Consider the following 24,196-nt stretch of genomic DNA (forward strand, 5'->3'; position numbering starts at 1 on the left):
GAACGTGGGAGACAATGAAACTGAATAGGCGATTCTGTCATAATTTGGACCTTGAGGATAAAATGTGGGAAGACATTACAATTTCTTTGAATTTTGGCATATTTGCCTGAGTGTGTATCATTGCATGTAAGGTCAAGGCCACAGAATCTTTAAAAAGGAAGCAAACGGTCTTTTGGAACCCAAAAGGCAGGTCTGTTAGACTTCCATACTCAAATTCAAGGTCCAGATTAAGTTTAGCCCCTCTCCATGGACAACTCACATGAGAAAGGTGTCAAACAGCAGGTGTGAGGAAAGCTCTGCACAGCTGGAAACAGAAGTCTCATGCAAGGTATTAGGGAAAGTTGAATTTGTTTATTGTAAGAAGAGCCAGAGGAAAACAAAGACCAAATTGTGAGAAGACGTTCAGTATTCATTAAATAACACATAGCCTCCCACCTGACATATCTATCTCATTGTAAAAAGTGAAACTGACAATTCTGAAATCCTGAGAACATCAGGAGGTGCATAGGGACAATCAAATTGTAGATCTGAAGAAAGCAATGGGAATTCTTCCTCCCTTTGCCTTTCTTTAGATTTTTAAATTAAGCAGAAAAGTCCCCCGAATCAATTTTCAAACAAAACCCCAAAAACCTTGCCTTGGCGTCCAGTCATCCATTCATGACATGCTGTGATAACTTTATTAATGTAGCTCCCAAAAGCACTGTTAGTAACGGGCATTTGTTACTGCAGCCACACATGCATAGACCTGACTGACTCAGTCTCCTAATGAACAGACCTCAGGGGAAATGGCTTTAGCAGGAAGCAAGGTACAAAGGTAAAGGGAGTTCTACCGGATCAGAAAGCTGAAGGGATGGAGCACCTCGCCTGATCTTAGCAAGCAGTGACCTGGGCCACACACAGGTCATTGGACTCTTGTGGACAAGTCATTTGGGGATAGAAATGTATAAATTTCAAAGCCTGCATAGCCCTTCCCCATCTCCCCTCCTATTCTGTATTAATGAACAAATGTGCTTGGGGGATTAATAGGTGACTTTTTAATCTAATGAAGAAGATGGATCATATTTGGAGTACATTTTTATAATCCATTCTAACAGGAAACAGATTCACAGATTACTAGGTTCTTGGAATCACATGGGTCCTGTTTGTCTCTGCTAGTATACCCATCAGTTAACCTTCTGAGAAGGTGACAATTGGATTTCTCCATACTCTGCTGAAACCCCCAACATCCAGATGAGACGGGAAAATCAGCCCTGCTGGGATTCAAGGACCGTGAAGACAAATGGCTCTGAACTCAGATCTTAACTAGATTCTTAAGCAGACAATGGTAAAAACATTATTTAACATTTAAAAATTTCCGATGGGGTTAGGGTAGAGAAAGGACACAGACAAACTGGACCGGGCACTTCACATGATCATGTTTACTCTTTACACTTGTATTGTTCCCTAGGCATTTTTACCACCATAAGCTTATTCCAAAACCTCCTCCACCTGGTGAGGCTTCTGCTATTCTTGATATCCTAAGGACCTCACAAATGCATTCTTTGCCAAGGATTGCTCACTCTACACTGTCAAGGGGTCGCTCATCAAATTTCATGCAAATTCCATTTATGCTCGAAGTTGTATGCATGTGAACACGCATTCTGCATGGAAGCTGAAAGATTAAAAAAAAAAAAATTCCAACCTTCAGGAAGGGAAAAGCTACCGAACACACTCTCCATCCCCAATTAAGACTGTAATTACCTGCGGCGAAAAGCATGAAGGCATTTCTGTTACTGAGAATTTGGTCATCTTGCCCTTGCAACACAACACGCTCGCCACCGGCGTCAGGGGAAGGTGCGGGGGAGCGGACGGGACACTCACCGAAAGTCGTGCCGGCCTCGGGCCTGCTCACTGAGGACACGATGACGAAGCCGAAGCCCTCGTTCTCACCGCGCCGGATCTCCACGTCGTAGGGCTGCACTGCTGTGCTGACCACACCGCTGCCGCCGCCGCCGCCGCTCCCGATCCCGCTGGTGCTGCCGCTGCCCGAGCTCACCGTGTTCAGGGAGTTCTGGCTGCCCTGCGGGGTGCGCTTCTCCTCGGTCAGCGACGCCGGCTGGTTGCTACTGTGATGGGAGGAGGCCGGCGACGGCACCTCATTCTCGGCTTTGGGGGCTGCAGGAGGGAGGGAGAGAGAGAGAGAGAGAGAGAGAGAAAGAGACGGAGGCCCGGCTCAGCCAGCCCCCTGCTCGGCGCCCCCGCTGCTGGCGCCACAGTGTGCAACGAGACCCCAGCCCCTTGTCCCGCACGTAGCTCCTGTCCCGAAGCTCCTGCCAGGAGCCCACAGGAGACACCCCAGGGGACAAAAGCCTACTGAATATGGGCATCCGCTCTCAGGCTCCATACGGCTGCAAGGGGGGCCCCTCCGAACTGCCTCCCGCGCAGGAATCACAGGAACGTGAGCAGAAGCGCAAGTGTGGTCCACACCCGCAAGGACTCCCACTTTTACCGCAGGGACCTAAGCGCACGTTCACCTTGTCATTACCCTCAAGAATCACACTTCTGCTCAGCTTGCCAAGCAGCGTTGCTTTCCCTTTTTCCATCAGGCCGGACTGTGCACGTTGACTTTACCATTAAAGTTACCCTATTGTGGGATTCTTGACAACACCTGTCAGAGGTAAATCTCTTCCTACTTTCCAGATGTCATTGTCTACTCTGATCACACTCCTGGGTATGTCAGCCTTCCTCAGAGTTCCAGCTTTATTGCTTCAGTAGGTGAGAGGATAAAGCACACCAAAATTGCCAAAATAATAAGCAGGAGTGACCCAGGTTTGATGCTACAAACAAAATGCGTGTTCAGGTTTTGCATAAGACATTTATTCTCGAACTTCTCCCTTCATATATTTCTTTTCATTGTGGTAAAATATATATATAATATCAAATTTACCGTCTTAACCATTTTTAAGTGTATAGTTCAGTGGCATTAAGTCCAATCACAGCAACATGCAACCATCACCACCATCCATCTCCAGAACCTCTTCATTTTCCAAAATTGAAGCTCTGTACCCATTAAACACTAAGGAACCATTTTTCCCTCCCCCAACCCCTGGCAACCACCGCTCGGCTTTCTGTCTCTATGAATCGGACTACTCTTGGTCTGTCATATAAGTGGATTCATACCATGTTTGCCCTTTTGTGACCAGCTTATTGTACTCAGTCTAATGTCTCTTATAGATTTAACATGTCTTTGGCTCAGAGCTATAACCCCCAAATATTTAATATTTAAAAAATAAATCTGGAACAAACAAAAATCACATTGCTCTATTATTTTTATTTGGGTCAGTAAAATCGAACGTTTTCATCCCTTCTCAAAAGCCATTTCTAACTGACTGCTACTGACTGCACGGAGTACCATTTTAAGAAATATCCTGAGGCCATCAGTGAGCTCTCTGGGCATAATCCATGACTGATTAACACCATTTTCCACAGTTTCAATAAGGTAGGATTCTCACACTGGATTCTGATATCTTAATTCTATAATTAATTAATTATATAATCCATGTAAGTGAGTTATACAATTTTTTTTAACAAAGGGCCAGTTAATTTCACTTGGTAAGTGCTGAAGAAAAGATAATATTTCATGTCATATTTCTTCAGTAATTCAAGTGATATAACAATCTGCTTTTTCTGCATTCTGTCTTGACTATTTCAAGGTGGGGGCTGCAGACAGTGAACATCCCATGTGGTGTGTGCTTTCAAGACGTTGGTGAGTGAATGGGAAGGAGACAGTTACACAACGAGCCGTCTCAAAATGGGAGATTCTGATACAAAAGTAAACCATGACTCACAAAAATGGCAAGGGAGGAATGCCAAAATTGGAAGGGAGTTGGAAGAAGGAGGGAATTTCTGAGGGTTTCACAGGGAAGGTTTTATTTGAGTTGAGCCGGAAAGGGTTTGTATGTTTTGAGAATTCAAGTACTTTAAAGCTTACAGGCAGGAGAAAGGAGTCAACGATGGCCAAGAACTGGCCAGATCCACGACGTTCTTACAGAGAAAACAAACCTTGGCTTCTCACCTATGACAAGCAGCAACACTAGAGTAAGGCATCACTAACTTTTTTATGAGCTTATTTGGCAGCACAAAACTAATTTTTGTTCTTGTACCTTGAAGCTACGGCGTTCCTGCCTTTTATAATGACCTCTTTTGTTGAGAATTAACATCAAGTGAAGAGGTGACTAAGTTCTGGTTGGCACAGAGATGAGGAGAGGGAGTATATGTTCAACTAGTCCTCTTCTAGAAGGTTTTGCTGAACGTGCATGAATGGCACATTAAAGTACTGTTGAATGACAGTAGTTTTGCTGGAGTTGAGAGAAGGAAACCATCTGGAAAGTCTGAGCTTAATCACATTTGCGAAGATTTGCTAAAATAGATGCTTGAGGAGGCAGACACAGGAAGGGCGCCTTTTCTGTGCATAAAGTGACAAAGCACTGTCTAAAGGGATAAATGAAAAACATACCTGCAAACACCACTTTACGCCGCACCGTGAGGTTGACGTGGCCTTGCTTGGCAGCTTGTTGCATAAGCTGGACCACAAGCTGGTGTGATTTTCCAATTACCGGTGTCCCATCCACACAGATTAATTCATCCCCAGACCTCAGGCGGCCATCCGTATCAGCAGCACCCAGCGGTACAATGTGACCGATATAAATCTGTTGAGTAATTGGATGATGGATGAAACGATGACCTTTTGGTTTACTATTATACCGATGGCCTTCACATTTCTGAGAACAATTCATTTCATTCATTCATGTCTGCATCCATGCCATAAACATTTATTGAGCACCCACCAGGTACCAGGCCATTGTGATAGGTGCTACAGTAATTCTTAAATGGTGGAAAAGCAGCTATTCCTTTTTTTTTTTAAGTTATCTCTACACCTAATGTGGGGCTCTAACTCACGACCCCGAGAACAAGAGTTGCATGTTCTTCTGACTGAGCCAGCCAGGAGTCCCAAAAGTAACTATTTCTTGCTTGGTTCCTTGACCTTTATCTGAGAACTCACTTTTTACCCTTTGTAGAAATACATCACTTTACTCCTTCATTTGCAAAATCTTTTCTCCTTCTCTGTTTACCTCAGAACCCTCCTTCTAGGAAACTCTGGAAATTATAATAGTAATACTAATTTTCTTTAAAGGTCCAGCTCTATGCCTAGCAATAGGGAATGCACAAAAAATACTGCTCAATGAGGCAATGAATCATGCAAAGTCTGGTTTGAGATCCCATTTCCGTACTTTTAGCAGCTGCATGTAGAGCAGTCTTTATATTTAGTGTCTTGTTACATTTACCGTTCATTAAACCTGAGCGAAAATATTTGTGCTTTCCTTGCCTCCTCACTAGATAAAAATGCTGTAACTACCTTTAGATGGTATTTACAGTTTACAAAGAACTTTGACAAAAGAATGATTAAGAATGTGGACCCTGAAGTCAGACCCTTTCAGTCCCTCCACTTACTAGTGCTATGATCTTGGGCAAGTGAAATTAACCCTTCTGTGTCTTGGATAATTTGAAAAATGGGCATAAATTCTGGGATTTGAGGGAGAAATGAGAAAATGTATGTTAAAAGCCATTAGCATGGGGTCTGGGCACATAGTAAGTGCTTAATAAATAACAGCTATTTTTTATTAAGAGAAGTTAACAGTATTTATCTTTAGTTCTCTTTTCTCCTTTCAAAACATTCTTACGACATTACACAAATTTGTTCTAAAGGTGAGGAGGGAACTGAGGACCAGGGAGGTTTGAGGTCTCCTGACTCTTGTTCAGGGCTCTTTCTCTACTTTTGTAAAGACAGCAGTCCTGCCTCCTCTGATCTTTCATGTCTCGTCAAGAGCTCTCCGTGCACTAGCTATATACAAAGCCCACTCCCTGCTGGCCAATTTAACAGATTTGGCCGGAAGGATAACGACATTGCTTCATTAGTTGATGCCTATTATTTTGCTTTTTGTTTTCATTTTCTTTGATGTGGAGCTCCAGGTGCTGGAGCTGCCACTTTTTATAAACATGAATGCAAACTTTAAAGAAGGGAATGAGTCTCTTCTTCAAGACAAAAGGAGCTCCGCAAAACCCAGCGAATAACCCACATTGCTTGAAATGAAACAGTCTGTGTTGCACATGGCTGGACTCAAATCTCGGTGACTTGTCACTGTCGCCAATTTGCTTTGATATCTTAGAAAACAGCACTGGGAGAAGAGGTAGACAAGAGACTCACAGGTTCCCCTGGTTCATTTCCACCCAGAATCCTAAATCCAAATCCAGTCTCTTTTCTCCAGAGGAAGATGTCCTGTTCTTGGTAGTCTGGAACTGCGGAGAAGAAAGAAGGAAGAGGGAGGTGATTTCTCTGCTAAAAGGAATCATACCATTGAGGTGAACACAGAGGAGCAATCCTGATGGTGCCTGAGCAGATGACAGCATTCCAACAGAGAAGGAAGCAAAATAATCTGGATGGATAAAATAACAGAGGACACTAGGCAGAAACAAACAGTAGGACCGGTCACCGAGCCCTAAGTTTTTTCAAAGGACTCATCACTGTTTGATAATTACTAATCAAGCCCCAGCCATTATCCCGGACTAAGCCAGAAGTCGGTGTTGACCACTGTCCTTGGTATTGTTGCCAGAGAAATTAAGTAAATTAAAATCAGCACGTGCTGGACCACAAAGTGAGTGTCCACGTCTCAGGAGGGAGCTCATGCTGAGTCACCGTGACCGTCGAAACAGAAGCTCCCTCTTAGGATTTAGAAGCCCTGATAACTCATCTGATGTTATACCAAGTAGAGGATGAAAGAAAACAGCTTGAGTTAAAGAGTTTTCAGTTTTTTAAAAAATGTCACTTTTTTCTCCCGTAATCAAGATCGGCAAACCAATAATTTGATTTTGTTAGATCATTTTTGCCAGAAGTTACTCCTGGGCATCCTAATATTTCCAGTTTTCAAAGTTTATTATAATTTCAGTCATATTACCAAAAAGGAGCCAGCCTTCCATATTCTCAACATGAATGGTGACTACAAAAACGTTCAATGTCAATTTTCCGTATTTTCTTACTTTATCACTGGAATGACTGCTTTGCTCCAGATTCTGCCTATCATATTTTAAAATTGTAAGTATTAACTTATTATCCAATAACTTGATATTTTACTCTTAGTAATGGCCTGAGCTTTAAAATAAAAACCTCATTTATTAGAAGAAAAATCATTTCTATAAGATGATGTTCACTATACCTGAAATTTACCTGAAATTGTCCTATGTACCACTCTGTTGCTTAACTAAGGTAATAAAAAAGTTACTTCTATTTAGTTCCTCTTTAGTATTTTAACTTGTACAAGAGACTGTTTTATGGTCTTTAAAATGACGCATCTTTTATTTAAAGAAAAAAACTGGCTTAGTGGCAGTGAATCCTAAAGGAGATTTTCAAATACTGTTCTACATACTTTCTGGTTTATTTAATTAATTGGGTTCGGGATTGAAGCAGTGTGTAGGCCTAAGAGTTTAGTTCTCATCTTCTTCCATTTTGTACAGAGGTAGGGAAGAAGAAGGCGGTTGTTTAGATTTCAAGTTGGCAAGAGTGACTCACCCACTACCTTCAAATGTACGGTGTATGAATACGCTGAGAGAGAAGAAACTAAATGAACAGGTAAGCACAAGTCAGAGAAGTTTGAATACAATATTTTTGCCTGAGCTATCTTAATGCCATAGGCTTTACATGGTGCTTTATGCCCAGTGCATTTTTTTAATTATAATTGCGGAGGCTAAGCTGCAAGACTCCACGGAATGTGCAGTTAAACTACATCACAGGACTCCCCTAAACACAATTTGAGAATATTTTCTTGAGCACGCTAAGGTAATGATATTTTCTTTCTGTTCGAGTAGCTGGCTACAGGGTATTTGCTCTAATGGTTTCACTGAAACAACAAATTAAATCAGGTTGGGACTCTGTCTTGGGTTCACTCAAGCAGGAGGATTATTTCCAAAATAGACCACGGGTGCTTTCCGGCCAGCTCTAGCTTCCTGGCAGAGTCTGCCTTAAGTCTGCTGAGCCCTTTGCAAACAAGGGAAGGATCTCTGCAGAGACTTCCAGCCTCTACCCATTTTTCTCAGTATCATTTAACACAAGAACACTTGCCCATGCTAGTGACACCAAAGGTAGCAGGTTTCTGCCTTCAGTCGCTCATTTAGGCATCCAATGTCATGGTATGGGTGCTTGTGGCCAAAAGACGTAGGCTTATCTTTCAGTTTAGTCCATAGGAAAATAGCGTTTGTGTCTCTCTGAGAATCAATGGGGAAACGGCAAATTTATTTAAAGAGCTTCCTGTTGAAAAGGAAGATGCCCAAGGACACCAAGGATGTTGAAGATGCCAATGATGAGCTAGTAAAACACAGACACAAACATGATACACCAACACAGACATGTTACAAAGAAAGTCTTTTGGCACCTTGACATTGGCATTTTAACCATTATATTCTTCCACCAAATTCCACGTACCCAAATATATAACGTAGGTGATAAAGCAGCAGGGAACCATGTTACAGAATTATAGGAGTTCTCTCTTTTGTGTTCTCTGCTGCCACTTCTTCCCAGGGGCACTGAAGTTTCTAGACCACTCCCCCAAAATGCTTTATTCTCTTCTTTATTTCAGGCAGATTTTACAAGAATAGAGCAGGGAAGAATTATCTTTCTGATATTAATATCATCTTTTTTTTTTTTGAGTGAGACTGAATCAAAAAGAACTAAGAAAACTTTGTCCAGTTTTCTTCCTTTTTAAAGCCCTTGCAGAGGGGACAATGTCAGCAGTTACATCCTTTGGTAATGCCAGGGACAACTCAATAAAGCAGTCAAAAGACTTCCTTTGATAATTACAAAGAATGGAATCACCAGGTTTGCAGAGAAACCTCCTGGTGTCTCCATTACTACAGACACAAATTTCCAGACTTAGATACAATGTGCCCATCGCTTTTTATGTCATCCTGTCTTTGGTCTGTGTTTGGTCAACAAGAGCGCCATAATGCTTCTGTTCATGGCAGTTCTCTTTCTTCCCTCCGTTTTCTGAGTTTTTCCCCAGCACACCCCACGCCCCCGCCCAGGACCAATGGCAACATCGAACAGTATGAATAATAATGGAGAAATAAAAGTGTTCAGCAGATCCTTACTCTGACATTCTCCAAAACTCGTGGAATTGATCTCTCTTTCTCTTTCCCCCTTGCTCAATCCCGATGCAGGCGAAGGTGACATAGCTGGAATATTAATTTCACAATTTTGCAAAGCTTAATGTATGTGCTTTCTCTTAGTTCATTTTAATTTAGTTTTGATTGAAAAGGAACGTGCAGTTAAGCTTTCACAATAAAGGTCATGGCTGCTATGGATTTTAAAAGACTATAGTTTGATTCTGGCTTTTTTTTTCCTTCTTTTTTCATGGTGCTTTTCTTGTCAAAAAGCTGGTATTTAGAGTTGTTCCACTGAGAATTTCATACAACTATCATTACCATCTTAGACTCTTCATATTTAATTATACCCTAAAGTACGCATTGTCGTATGACTTGTTTTAATCATGTCATGAACTTTAGGTTTGTCTAAACCCTGATTTCCTTTTGAAAAAAAATTATGTATACTTCTATTACTGCCACCCTAGAGGATTTATTTAAAGACTCCCAATGGAATTCATTCTTGCACTAATACCTGTTCAGATGAATTCTCAGCAATTCAACCAAAATAGTTTTTTTGTTTTGTTTTGTTTTTAAGGTAGAGAGAGGGAGGGGGTAGGGGCAGAGGGAGAGGAAGAGAGAGAATCTCAAGTAGACTCCACACGCTCAGCGCGGAGCCCGGGTGCAGGGCTTGATCTCACGACTCAGTCTGAAATCAAGAGTCGGATGTTTAACCGAATGAGCCATCCAGGTGCCCCTGGAGTAGTCTTTTATTTAGAGACGTAAATCATCAGATCTGGCCAAGAACTGAACAAAACACAAATAAGAACTGTCATAACAGCTCTTAAAATCTAGACGTACAACCAACGTCCTTAAACTCACTACAATAAAGGATCCCATTGACCAATTCCAAATGTGTAAGCAGGTTTCTTCTGAGTAGGACAGGTTTACAACGTTGGTGCAATAGCTTTGACTTTTTTCCTTTCCAAACTATTTTGTGAACAGGTGCTGTTTCAAAGGCAAGCTTTAGACTTCCTTTTGTAGTACACATTGGTGTACGCTAGCTGGTCTTTCCTGAACATTTACTAATAAGTTTGCATCAGTGTCATTTTCAAAGACATGTGAGTAATTGATATTTTCCTACAGAAAAGACAAAGCAGGCAACATGGCTTTTAAAGGACCTCCGTGCTTGCCTTTGTTTTTAATTAAATATTTAAGCCCTTCAAAGGGATTTATTAACACATCTGCAATTCAGATTGATTCATTTTGACCCTGGTGTTTTGACAGATGGCCCTTCAAGAATATGGTATTTTGCACAGCATTTAGACCACGTGAAGGAATCTGATCAGGGATGGTGTTAATCTTCACACTGCCCTTCACAATAAAATGAAGTATAAGACAAATATATTTTCAAAATAAAAAGAGGATAACATAGGTCCAATTGAAGTGTTATTCCTGACTTCAACTTCCCTGTTTTTTCCTGGAGTATGGTGGTTCAGTATGTCTTGGGGGAGGGGCAGGGAATCACATCTAACAAGGCTACGTGCTCTATTTCACCCTCCTCCCCCCGGAAAAGACAAGATAAAAAACAACCTAAGGGAACGGGAAAAACGGATCTGGGATAAAGCAAAAGACTGATTAAAAGACAAGACTGATGTAGGTTCATTTACAGGTGCTGTGAAAAGAAGAAAATCTGTGACAGAGACCAAATAATTACCATTGGGGGGGAAAGTCTCCTCATTACCCTTATTGAGTGGTGAAGGAGAAATCCATGGGAATCTTAACATCAATTAGGATTCTACGATCACTCAATTATGGAGCCTCCAATCACCAAAAAGAAATGGATTCTCGTTTGGGCTGCTGGATCGTATTCCATAGATGTTATAGAAAGTGAAGACAAAACTGGCCCCATTCCAAATATTTCAGTCTGACAGCCACCTGAATAATTTCAATGCTTAAATAAGCAGCTGGCTGTGGGGTAAGAGTATGTATTTTACTTTTTATTTCTGGTAAAAAAAAAAAAAAACTTTTTTGAAAATTTGACGAAATACCAAATTCTTAAGGAATTTTGCTTCCATCAAGGTGAAAATGGCATTTGAGCTGGAGTCTCCTATTAAATGGATGCGTCAGGACGGTCTGTCAATCCTTGATGCCCACCAGCATTTCAGAACATGATTTATTTTATCACAGAAAGATTCACACATGAGAAAGTCCTAAATGTGTACTGTATTGAGAAAAGCAGGAGCTTGGTCAATAAAACAATATCTCAACATCAACTGAAGGTGGACCATTGATTGGAGGAGACACATGGTTAGAGAGAAATGTGAAATGTGAAATGTGAATGTGAAAGAATGTGAAATGTGAAAAGAATGTGAAAATACTCCTCTTTGGGAGTATTTTATTCAATGAAATCACTACAGTTAGTGAGAAGACACAGGGAGAACAGACCCCAGGTTCATACTTAGCAACTCATGCTTACGAGGAATGTTCCACATGGAACTTCATTTCCTCTGACCTGGCCTTAGGGATACTCTAGGGGTCTTTCTATACTGGGGACTAAATAAATTCTTACTCAAATTATCCGGCTTTTGTTAGCATAGGGAACTCTTAGCCAAAACAGCTTATTTAACTCCCCACACTGTCATAGTAAGAAGGCAATGATATTTCTCCCCTGAGGAGGAAAAGGATGGGGGGACTCCTGAGTGACTTCCAAAATGTAATCATCATGACTCCAGACTTGCCTTTTGCCCCGTAACTGCTGAATTTCACCCAGTAATGTGGCCAACTTTCCTTCTCAGATGGGGATGCTGGCCAGGCTCCCCTGTTCTGAGTCACGGAGGAATTGCTCCAGCCAGCAAAGGAAAGGCTTCAGAGCCAAGTCTGAGTGGGTGGGCAAGAGGCTGGGGCCATGGGCTTTGCCTGAGAAACAACCACAGCTGTGGCCATAAACAAAATTTGTGCTGGGGCTGGAGGAGGGCGCACAAAGAGGAGGGGCAGAGTGATTCTCTTCTCTCTTCCAATTTTTATCAGAACCTTCACCAGACATTCTTTTCAATCCCCCGCCCCAAAGAGAAAATGAAGTGCACGTCCTTCCACCGGAGTTGCTTCATCCTAACCAATCACACTCATGAGAAAATGTCAGTAATAGCAACCACCAAAATGGGGGTTAGTCTGCATCCCCTAGTTTATTAAAGCACCTTGGAGCTTTCATTGCTAATAGTAGGATACATGATTATTATTTACCATGAGCAGTCTTTAGAGTCATTTCATAATAAAAAGTAAGAAATAAAACAAGAAGGCAATGTTAGGTTTATAAGGGCCAAAAGTTACGATGTATGCCATCACTAGTTCATGTTTATCGAAAAGGTAAAGCCAAAGGAACACACTTAACCACAGTATAAATAATTAAAGCGCAAACCACTCACTGCTTTTTTTTTTCCTTTCTAAGGGGAATGTTTCAAAAGACTGATAATGATAAAAGAAAGAAATTACCAGTAGTCTTAAAAACTTGGAGGCCACTAAGAAAGCATTTAATCTCTTCTCATTACTCCTGCAATCCAAATCAATCATATTTATGTTCTACTGAACATCAGAGCTGTCTCATGAGAATATGCCACAATCTCTACACGGGGAAGAGTGAATGAGACAGCAGCTCTTATCTGCCACTTCTTTTAACTGAAGGGAAAAATAAATCCATTTTTTATCCAGGTCCTTTATTTTGACCACCATCCGCATCTTGCCCCCCCCCCAAACTGAACACATAATGGATCCTCCATGAACATCCAGCAGATTCTGTCACTATTCTGAGAAGCTTTTGCCTCTCACCATGATTTACTTCTACCCCGTTTATACACTGAAAATCTATTTTCAAGAAGCCTTAAGAGAAAACTGCTGCCTTGGGCAGGGATCTCGGGAAGACAGGAGCCAGGGTGCTACTCACGTCGGTTTTCATACATGCTCCTGGACTGGGCCCAGATTTTAAAAGGATCTGGTTTTTTCTGCCCAGAGCTGTCGGTTTGATCTGGAGTTGGGGCCTCTGCAGGTGGGTACTCGGGGAGCACCTGTGTGCTATGGCCTGGGGAGGCCGTGTGTAGGCTCCGGTGGCTGGAGACGCTGTGCTGAGAGCTATTCTGGCTGTCTTTTCTTTCCAGTGGTTGCTGAAAGCAAGCAAGTGAGAGAAGCAAGGAGAGAAGATTGTTATTGGTTCTTTGAGTGGGTGTTTCCATCAGCTTGTTTTTGTTCAGCACGTCTACGCACACATACATAAATATATCAACAACATTTTGGCTTCCATCTTTCTTCAGCTCATGCTGCATGCAGATAAATCCCCAGGTGATTGGCAGACAGATGGAAAGACATAATTACAAACCATATTGCTCTCTGGGCTGTAGCGGAAAACAAATCCAGTTTTCAGCAGAGGTTCCCAGCTAAGACACGGGGCACGTGTATTACAAGATGTATCAATTTAGCACCCTGATTTTTGTCACTCATTTTTCAAAAATGGTTTTAAAAGGTCCTAGGGCAAGGGTAGAAGTGCGGAGACCTTAGGAGATTGCTGTAATTATTTAGGTGAGAGAGGATGATGGCTTGGCCCAGGGTAATGTGGCAGAGATGGAGGACAGCGGTGACATTCTGGACATAACCTGAAGGTTGAGCCAAGGGAATGGTTAACAGGTTGCATGGACGATGTGAGAGAAAGGAATCAAGGATGGCTTCAAAGTGGGGGTGGGGGTACTGATCCAACTGGAAGACTGAAGTCGCCTTTTACTGACACGGCAGAGATGATGGGATGATTACTTGGGTCTTTGAAGTTGGAAGCGTTCAGTACTGGGCTTATAAATTTGAGCTAGTAGACATCCATCTGGAGATGTCCAAATAGCAACTGGGTATTTGAGTTTGAAGTTCAGGGGAGAGAGACAACTTGTTTCAATCACTTCAACAACCTCTCGTTTTTGACAAAATACGTTGAGACAAAATACCAGGGTGATTTAAATGTGAGGCTATAACATCCAGAAGAAATACAATCAGGGCTAAAAATATTCCTGGGGACTTCTCATTTTGCATCTTTCAATAATAAAATGCCCAATTTTTACCTGAAGGTTTGCCAGAAGTTCTTCTACACAATAAGGAAAAGAGATGAGACCTTTCAAAAAATCATGCCTAGCAGTCTGTGTGCACTGGTACTTATAAGCATATAAGTAATTATCATATGAAGAGCTTCCATAATTCTTAGCTAATCAATTTTGCAGGCATCACATTTCACCTCTTGATCCCCTGACACTGCTGTTGCTTAAAAACCAAGATCACACTTTATATATGGGCTGACCTCAGGAGGTCAGCCTTGTTAGATTTGCAACCTGTCCAAAGTCCAAGCAGTTTTCAAAAGGAAAGAGTTTCATTAAATTTCAATAGAATAAGAAGGTTCCTGTTCCTTAAAACCTGCTCAGCAAAAGACCCTTCCTATTTTATGAAATGCTCTTTCTTTGAATGTTGATTGAATGGAGAGCAAAACCTAGTGGGAGGAAAAATACCTGGAGGATATGAAATAACTTCAGTTCTTATTTTCTTGAATAAAAGATAGCGGTAAGCCCAAGTGTTTAGTTTCTCCCATTCAAAATAAAAACTCTGGAATCCTGCCTCTCACTTAATAGATGCTATGTCCCTATACTTACCTGCTTAAGAGCATCATAGAGGGACAAGAAAGGGTATCTCCATCCTCTCTTACAGAACCTGCATAGCATATGCTTTTTAAGTGGTTTAGAAGATCTTTGATCCAGAACATTTCAGTTCCTTCAATTTCTGTATAGCATCAAAATCTTCCCCTTGGTCTTACAATCAATCCGATCAAAACCATTCCTTGCTCTCTCCCCAGGTATCCTTCACCTTTCACTTCCTATCTCCATGGAAATGTTCAAGGTCCCCCTTCGTTTAAATCTCAGGCTCTTGACTCCCTTCCCTTCCAGTCTTTGCTTTGAAGTAAGTATTTGAAGTAAAGCCCAAGGAGGACAAAAATTTCATTTACCCCTGACTATTACAGATTACAGATTTGAATATAGATTTTGGCGAGGCTTCAAAGTTGAGGAAAATTGGGCATGTAGTTAATGAACGCAAGATAGACCACCTAAAATTGTATTTGCTGTGCCTGCAGGAGAAATTTGAGGCCCAAAGTCTAAACTAGCAAAGAGGTCTTGGTAGAACTAGGAGAGGCTTAATTCACTCAGACTCCAGGGGACCACATACTCTGGTGAAGGTGTCAGGAAAACACACTGAGGTTTGGGCAGGGACAACCACCACCATCCCCCATGTCACCACTGTTCCCTTTTGAGGATGAAATGCTCAGCTCGGACCTGGATGGGTCAGAACTCCAAAGACTTGGACTAAAACCTGGTTCTGCCAATTTTCAACAGTCCTCCCCAACAGCAAACTAGGCTCTTGGGGTCAGCTCTCTGATTTCTGCCCTCAGAAGCTCACTAGCTGCCTTCTTGCTTCCCCTGGAGACATGCTGAAGACTTTCAGAGTCAGAAAATGTTCATGACAGATACATCCCCCACTCACTTTTGCATGTGGGTGGAAATCTGTGTTTCTCTTCACTGCGGTCTCTACAAGGGTCTCGATTATAAATAAGCACATGCAGCATCAGCCCAGTTTTGGTGGGAACACATTAGCATAGAAAGAAAAAAATGGGATTCAGGGTGCCTTTCTCCCCCCTTATATTTTCCTGTATTGTCTACTTTTTATAATGTATAGATAATGCTCATTATAATCAAAACAAAATTTAAAGCGATTTCTGTTTTGAAATAAACTTTGGTAAGGAGAATTAATGGACACTGCTACTTTCTATTTTTTACATTTTTTTAAGATTTTATTTTTAAGTAATCTCTACCCCCAACATGGAGCTTGAACTCACAACCCTGAGGCCAAGAGTTGCACACTCCACCGACTGAGCCAGCCAGGTGCCCTTCTTTTTTTACATTTTGGTTGTGTTTTGTTTTTGTTCTCCTCTCAGGAAAGGAGGAAAAAGATAGTTTAAATATAAAAACAAATAATTCGGGGCGCCTGGGTGGCTCAGTTGGTTAAGCGACTGCCTTCGGCTCAGGTCGTGATCCCAGGGTCCTGGGATCGAGCCCCACATCAGGCTCCCTGCTCCTCAGGGAGCCTGCTTCTCCTGAAGCCTGCTTCTCCCTCTCCCGCTGCTTGCCACTCCACCTGCTTGAGCTCTCTCTTTGTCTCTCTCTGTATGTCAAATAAATAAATAAAATCTTTAAAAAAAATAAATAAAAGCAAATAATTCAACAGATAAAGGAGCTCTGAGTTCACCCAGAGAACTGCATCCCTCCATTCAAATGCCCACCTTGGTTCCTCAAATGAGTAGCATATGCCAGATTGGGGGACTGGTCCATTGACACTAAATTCATTTCACAGTTAGTTGGTCGCCACCCCTGCAGCTTCAGGCTCCCTTGTGTTGAGACTCCCCTTCACAAAGCCTCCCTGGGACCCAGAGGAAGCCGCACTGCAGGGTTATCTGAGGGAACGTCATACTCTTCTTTCCCAGGGTCACTCTGTCGTCCCTGGAAACCAAATTATAACCTTGGCCATTCACTCCCTCTTCCTAAATTGGAGAAAAATTTCTTTCTGGAAGCCTTGCCCCACTGACAGAATCCAATAACGGGCTGGACTTTTCCCCCACTGAGAATGCACACGTGCTTTTACCCACATGCCCACAAATGCATGTGCACGGAATCTGCCTGTCACCTCATGGCTTCCCAAGACCCTTCAATGGCTGTCCGCCGTAACACATCTCTGACACGGGGGACCTGGCAATCTCGGGTCTAACTGAAGAGATGGCTTTGCCGTTACCAGAGTGTGCAAATGAAGTCTACCAGAGATGGCTCGGGCCACTTTGCAAATGTGAACACCCTTTCTCACCTCCCAATAAATGACTCACTTCGGTCCAATTTAACAGAAAATGACAGAATGTGGAATGAGTGTGTAAAACTAAAACTGCCTCTGAAACTATTTCTGCATCCCTTTTAAATGCCATCTACACTTTGTTCCTAAATTCGGAAAATAAAAGTAAAGCAGCATCCCAAGAATATGCTCGAGAAATGATGCTACCACTAACGCTGTCACAAAACGACACATTCTAACCCACACTAATGGGCTGATGCACAATAATCCCGATAAGATTTAACCTCACTTGATGTTTCTTCCTAAGTTCAATTATGAAAACTAGTTAATTTGAAGATGAATTCTATATTTAATATCTCATTACTCTACGTTTTTTGAAGCTATGCCCTGTGCGTTTGTGCAAAAGTTCAAAATATGCCTTTTGACTTTCCGTGGGCATGCTAAATAGCTATGATGTTGTGTTTTATCCGATTAGAGCCCAGAACTCTCCAGGAGAAAAGTCATGTTTATGTGTCTCTCAAATTCAAGTCAGCTTGTCCCTTTTACAGCAGCCTGGATGACCTCCCAGGGAGGTCCTGGCCCATGAGGACAAACTCACTTCTCAGCTAGTTATAGAACAGGATCAGAGTTGCATCTCATGGGATTGTCTTCCTCCTCATTTTTCTAAGAAAATGTTTTCAAAGAAAAGTATCTGTGGTTAAAGATACATTTTCAAGTCTGTTATTCTACACATACTAGCACTGTGCAAGCACCTCGCACACAAATGACAGAACACCCACAGGAGGCCCCCTTAAGTAACTACCCACATTGCATTCATTCACCCACCCAATAAATATACACTGATGACTTCCTCTGAGCCAGATTCTCAAGGATACAATGGATAAGAAAGAAAGAGATGGTATCTAAACTCTTAGAATTTATACTTGTGTATTGAGGGGTGTGTGTGTGTGTGATGGATATTAATCAAATAATCTTAACAGTTTGATAACAACATACTGCAATGGCCTTTAGATAGGTGGTAGGGAGAAGCTTCTGGAAGAACAGGCCATTAATGGAAGCAGCATGTGCTCAGTCTTCAAAGCAAAAATGAGTTTGGACTGTCTGAAGAACAGAGAGAAGGAAGCAAGGGAGTAGGGTGGTGTGAGATGAGCTCAAAGACCAGATGCTGCAAGGGCTTTGTGAGCTACTTTCAAGAGTGTGGGACTCATTCTTAGTTCAGGGGAGAAGAAATTCACTAACGGATTTAAAGCAGAGATGTGCCAGGAGCCAAGTGACTTCTAGCAAGTTTGGTCTGATTACTGAGGGGTGACTAGGTTAGTGTGGATAGGAGTAAAAGCAGGGAGCTGGTCAGGAGGCTACTGTGCAGTCCATGCACGGGACCTGAGAGGTTTACACTAGGGAAGAGCATAATAAAGGGTAGGGACAAGTGAAGTCAAAGACATTTTGGTTCAGATTCAATAGGCATTGCTGAATGACTGAGTGAAGTACAGGCAAGAGGAGGAAGTGGGGGAGGACCCCTTGGAAACATGGATTTCCACCTCCCAGCTCTCCAGCTCGAGCAACTAGATGGAAAGATGTGCCATATATTGAGATGGATATTTCCTATGCTAGTTCTTGTCACTATTCTGATCTTTGTGAAGGAAGATTTTTATTTTTAAAGATCAGATCAGTTAACTAGGACGAGAGAAATTGGCTCAATTTTCAAAACTCCATAAAAGTCCTTGGTCACACACTAGCCATAAACTTGTGTCATAAGACCTTTTAAAATAAAACTGTACTGATGTCCCAGCATGAATGATTTAACTATTGACAGGCCAAGGAAATCGGGAAGATGCAGTGGTTTTTATAAATGGAAATGGGGGGAAAAAAATCAACTCATCAGTATTTCACAGAATGATTTCAAAATGAAGGTACTTATAAAGTGAGCTGAACATATTTGCTTGGAAGAGCAAATGAATACAGACAGCACTTAGGAGCTTAAATGATGAAAAAAATTCATGTGGCTTAAAAATGACAAATCGATCCATTTTAAAGCAAAATTATTTACAGTTCACTTATCTGCCAAGACTGAAGGCCACTGCAGTGATTTACATGGACAACAGGAAAAACTCCAAGTGCTGATGAGATATTAGGCCAATGTCATTAAAGGTTGTGCAAAAATCAGAGTCTCAATTCTAAGCCAAAGCAGAGGATGGTCCTTGTCTCTTTCTTTTATCATTTATGGGTCTAAGTCAAATAATCTCTTCTAAAAGGGCAGAGGAGAGGAATTAATAGAGAATAAAAGGAAGGTAGCAACTGGATAGGAAAATGAATTTTGGTTCACGTGGGATGTTTTAAAGAAAGCTAATACAAAAGCAAAGTCTGTTTTCTAGACTCCAAGGGGTTGAGGGTTTGGGTCACTGTGAGAAGCTGAGGGGCAAGGAGATTTACGGAAGCAATCCTAATCCTTCTTCCGTCTACTGCTTCCTGCTTCTCCTGGGAGCCTGCAGGAGCTTGGACATGTACGCTTGCCTAGTTGCAGGACAAGTGGCTCTGGGGTGCTAAGACAACCAGGAGAGTTTGAGAAACAGGCAGGATACATAAAATGGGGTGATTCAGGTTGGGGTCACTCTCTGGGCATATCCCCTGAGAGATCCCTCCCTCACATCTCTTAACAACTGGTTGTCAGCAATGCCCTTAGGATCCCTTCCGGGGGAAAGGAATGGAGGGCCGTGGAAGGGAAACCTATCACTGCTCCCTTTGAGCTTGCTGCATTTGCTGCAAACAGCTTGGTGAAGAGAACAGGCTTCCTTGATCTTTCCAATATTTGGTGTCCCCTGTATGAAAACTTTGTGTGAGAAGTTTTTTCGTTAAGTAGGAAAATTTTATCTCTTTTATGAATATGGTATGCTTTCTTTGATCTGACAGTAACAGCTAAGTAGATATGGTTTCCTACATTGCTCAGGCTGCTGGAGAACTCGGAAAAATTCCATAGCTCAATCACAGCATCTCACCCTTGGGTCCTTTCTCTGGCTTTGTGGGACTACTTGACTTATATTGTTGTAATTAAGAGCTGAGTGATTTTCATTATGTTTGTCCTTGGTTCTACATGATCTTTCTGCTTTTTATTTATAATTATCATTTTTTATTTTTTTTAAAAGGTTGAGAATTTATTTTATATTTTTAAAATTTTATTTGTTTATTCATGAAAGACAGAGAGAGAGAGAGAGAGAGAGAGGCAGAGGGAGAAGCAGGCTCCCAAGGAGCAGGGAGTCCGATGTGGGATTCGATCCCAGGACCCTGGGATCATGACCTGAGCCGAAGGCAGATGCTTAACCATCTGAGCCACCCAGGCGCCCTATTTTTATTTTTTTAAGTAGGCACCACACCCAGCATGGAGCCCAATGCAGGGCTTGAACTCACCACCCTGAAATCAAGACCTGAGCTGAGATTAAGAGTTAGACACTTAACTGACTGAGGCACCCAGGGGCCCCTATCTTTCTGCTTTTGAACTTTTGAAAGTTTTGGACTTTATGACCCATGAAGAGGATCCATATAGATCTGCCTGTTTATGTGGCTATTGTTTATCTCTCCCCAGCTGTGTGAGGGCAGAAATGTTTTCTCTTTAGATGTTGTATACTGTCCCTGGATCTGGCATATAGAAGATACTCAAATACATGTCACTGAAAAAGTACATAAAAATTTTGGTGATTTGATTTGTTCCCAATGAGTACAGAACCCATAAACTCAACATTTAAACTAAACCTACTAGATGAAACTGCTTATTAAGAGTAAGCTGGAGAGTCCTTTTTTTGAAAGAAGCAATCAAAACATCATTTGTTTTTAAGTTCCACGAAGAAAGTCACCTGACCAACTTACTTATCATAGTATTTCCAGTGCCTCACACCAAACCTGACACTTACTAGATTCTTGACACTAAATGCTAAATAAATGGATAGATGGATAGATGGACAGATGAAGGAAGGGAGAAAGGGAAGTAATAGTTCGGAAATGAACTGGTGAGAAAACAAAAGTGAATGCTGACTTAAAATTCAGGGTTTTGTGTATATTTAGAGTTTTAAATTCTTTTTTTTTTTTTTAGTTTATTATTATTATTTAGTAATCTCTACACCCAACATGGGACTCGAACTCACAACCCTGGGATCAGGAGTTGCACACTCTACTGACTGAGCCTGCCAGGCTCCCCTAGAGTTTTAAATTCTTACAAAATCCTCGTGTGTGATTCAGAACGAGAGTCTCAGTTAAATAAGTTTCCAGTCAGGATGATTAAATTGGGCCTCAGAATCAGTTTCCTAGTGAGGTCTAAAACCTGAGAGCAAATATGTCTTATTTTTTTCTCTGCCATTTGGTAGGAAAATTCCTAATGTTATGGCTGTCCAGGTATTAAATTAATAACGTTTTATCAAGACACTGCCATTGTTCCCAATGAGTACAGAACCCATAAACTCAACATTTAAACTAAATCTACTAGATGAAACTGCTTATTAAGAGTAAGCTGTAGAGGCTGCCCAGGAGGGGAAACAAGATCAAAAAGTCCCTTTGTTCTAATAAAAACCCAACTACTTAATTATTGAAAACATTAAAAAAAAAAGTATGAGGGCAAAAGGAAGCTGTCAGTCACATGAGCAAGCCAACAATGTCAGGAGTCTCTAAGAGAAGAGCAGAAACATGGTCCCGGGTTAAGACAGTACATTCACAGAGCTAATGGTAAATCTCAACATATCACAACCCAGGCACAATCCGCGTGCATTCATTACACAGCCTGCACAACTAACCCTATCTACCATTATATGACTGACTTTCTGGAACCATGACATCCAGCTTCCCCATGGACTCCCCCTGACCCCACCAGAGAAATCCCATCATCATCTGTCTCTCTGGCAGGACATCATCAAAATTCAAACTGGGGAAGGGAACCAGCTTTCAACCCATCAGTACAGAGCTCCTACAGATCACAGATGTTAGCAATGCCCTACTGACAGCAGCAGATCTTGGCTGATAGTTCCCAAATTCTGTACAGCAGCTGCCCGAGTGTGCCAGCAATGCTGTGAAAGCCATCATCCCCGTCCTGGCACAGCAATCAAGTAAGGACAAGCCCCAGGCTGGGGGCTTGCTCTTTTCTAACTCGGCAACACACCAGTCTCTTAGCTTGTGGTAATTAAGAGCCAGCAGGCTGTGGGCAAAGCAGTTAAGAACACTTTTTTCCTAGGAATGCAGCCGGAGTAATTGGCTTGCTGCTTGCTAATGACACGGCTTCTACAAAAATAAACTGTCATAGGCAATTCTCTTAACTGACTTGGTGAATACAGGCTCTATACCTGTTTGATATCCTTCGAGTTCAGCAGGGAATCCCAAAACACTTTGGGGAAGGAAAGATGCAGATGAAATCCACAAAAATCCTTCTGACAAATAAGTGTAAACAGGATGCAAACCCGAAAAGAACACCTTGCTACTTGAGGTCATGCTCCCTGTGCAAAGCTGCTGTATGGCCCCCGGTATGCTCCTTGTTAAGACTCCATCCCTGTGGGGTGTGTAAAAGAAGTCCGTGCATCACACAGCATGCTTGAGGGTGCCGGAGGAAAAAGGCTGGCTAACTGAAGCTTATGTGACAGTTTGCTTCTCTTTTTCTTAAGGCTGAATAGGCTTCTGACTATGACCCAGGGACGAGGACACACATGTGCCATGTACGTACGTACACACACACACACACCACAAGCACGCCTTGGCATCTCCGTGGTTCCGATGTGGACACCTACCGGCACTTTTCAGCTGCAACATTAACACAAACTGACAAGGGAAGCAGCCCTAGAGTCACATGTTTCAGTCGCCACAGCCCTGTGCCATTGGAATCCCATCAATTATTGCAGGTTTTTCTCTTTGGACAACTTAGGAGCGGAGCTTAAGAATGCAGGAGGCTCCCTCTCTCATCTCCTTAATAAACTTCTGCCTCTTGCAGACAGGTGGAAAGAATCCTGCTACAGCCCCGTGAGTTGCAAAGTTTTAAAGGTTCTCCCTTCCCAGATGGCAGAAAGCTGTAAATTTTCCCTCCCCCAACAGTCTAAGCAACGTGGAAGTACCCCTCTTTATCCTAATGTTAATGAGTGGGGAAGCTTCTTTCCCCTGGATCAATTTCACAGGCATCATAGTTCCAGATTTTGAGTTTTTAAGTAGCATTTTAATTTGTTGTCAGTGCCCTGGGAGCAGAAGCTCACACCACCAAGCAAAACACCATAGCCTCTAAGCTATTAGCTAACATGTCAACTAGGTAATGCATCTTCAGGGAAACCAGATTAGAAAGGACAGCAAAACATTGATTTTTTTTTTTTAAAGAATCCTATACCTGCAGCATAATGCTGCTAAAGCTAGCAAAACAACAAAGGACATTTCGACAGCAAGGAAACGTCTTATTCTCAGTGCTGGGGCAGTGAACACTGTTCCATGTGAACACGGATATATATACAGGGCAGAGCAATTCTTCTTTAAACCTGCAGCCTTTTTAATTTTGTAAATAATTCACCATTCAATGCATAAGAAAGCTCAGGGAGAGAATCTGCCCATGTGAATGGATGGAAACACCAGTTAAGAGCAACCCTACTCAGGAAGCAGGTGGAGCTTCCCTCCACCCCCCCCCCCAAGGAAACAATAGCGTTTGTATCAAGTTAAAACACGAAGAAACTCCATCCATTTGAACAAGAGTTGTAATGTATTTATACAGAGAAGATTCCAAACATACATTCTTTAACCTGGCTTCTGCAGCCTGCCCAAAAATCACTAGACAGTTAAAGATAAACCCAATACCTTCTCTATCAAACAGACCCCCAGAACTTAATAAAATGAGCCCGGGCTACTGTCGCCCCCACCTACTCTAAAACACATTTCGTGAAGTCAAGCAGACGGCGTCCCTTCCCACCACCAGCCCCCCACTCCCCCCAGACAAGAACCAAGTAACTGATAAGTCCTTACCGACTTTGGGCTCTTCTTGGGAACTGGCAACCCTGGAAAAAATGCAACAAGGAGGGAAGAGGGGAAGAAATCATTAGCATATAAATGTTACCTTTTCCTTAAAGAACAATCCCCAGGTGTTTCATGGCAACCTAGCCATCTGCAGAGTTATGTCAGA

The 24,196-nt window shown here is 42.1% G+C and overlaps 1 protein-coding gene across 14 annotated transcripts in view; it reads right to left on the bottom strand.

Moving 5' to 3' along the window:
- The window catches only part of MAGI1 (membrane associated guanylate kinase, WW and PDZ domain containing 1), a 612,287-nt gene that overhangs the window by 21,062 nt on the left and 567,029 nt on the right, over nucleotides 1–24,196 (bottom strand). For 11 of the 14 annotated variants that reach the window (XM_027583286.2, XM_027583284.2, XM_027583283.2 and 8 more), the window contains 6 exons: nucleotides 24,040–24,071; nucleotides 13,109–13,325; nucleotides 9,178–9,261; nucleotides 6,245–6,336; nucleotides 4,496–4,688; nucleotides 1,861–2,154 (listed from right to left, as the gene is read on the bottom strand). In XM_027583286.2, the coding sequence (XP_027439087.1) occupies nucleotides 1,861–2,154; nucleotides 4,496–4,688; nucleotides 6,245–6,336; nucleotides 9,178–9,261; nucleotides 13,109–13,325; nucleotides 24,040–24,071 (912 nt within the window). The remainder of the gene's footprint in view (nucleotides 1–1,860; nucleotides 2,155–4,495; nucleotides 4,689–6,244; nucleotides 6,337–9,177; nucleotides 9,262–13,108; nucleotides 13,326–24,039; nucleotides 24,072–24,196) is intronic. The other 3 variants (XM_027583294.2, XM_027583288.2, XM_027583287.2) reach the window with 1 other exon arrangement.

Source organism: Zalophus californianus, chromosome 1, assembly GCF_009762305.2.
Source record: "Zalophus californianus isolate mZalCal1 chromosome 1, mZalCal1.pri.v2, whole genome shotgun sequence".
NCBI lineage: Eukaryota > Metazoa > Chordata > Mammalia > Carnivora > Otariidae > Zalophus > Zalophus californianus.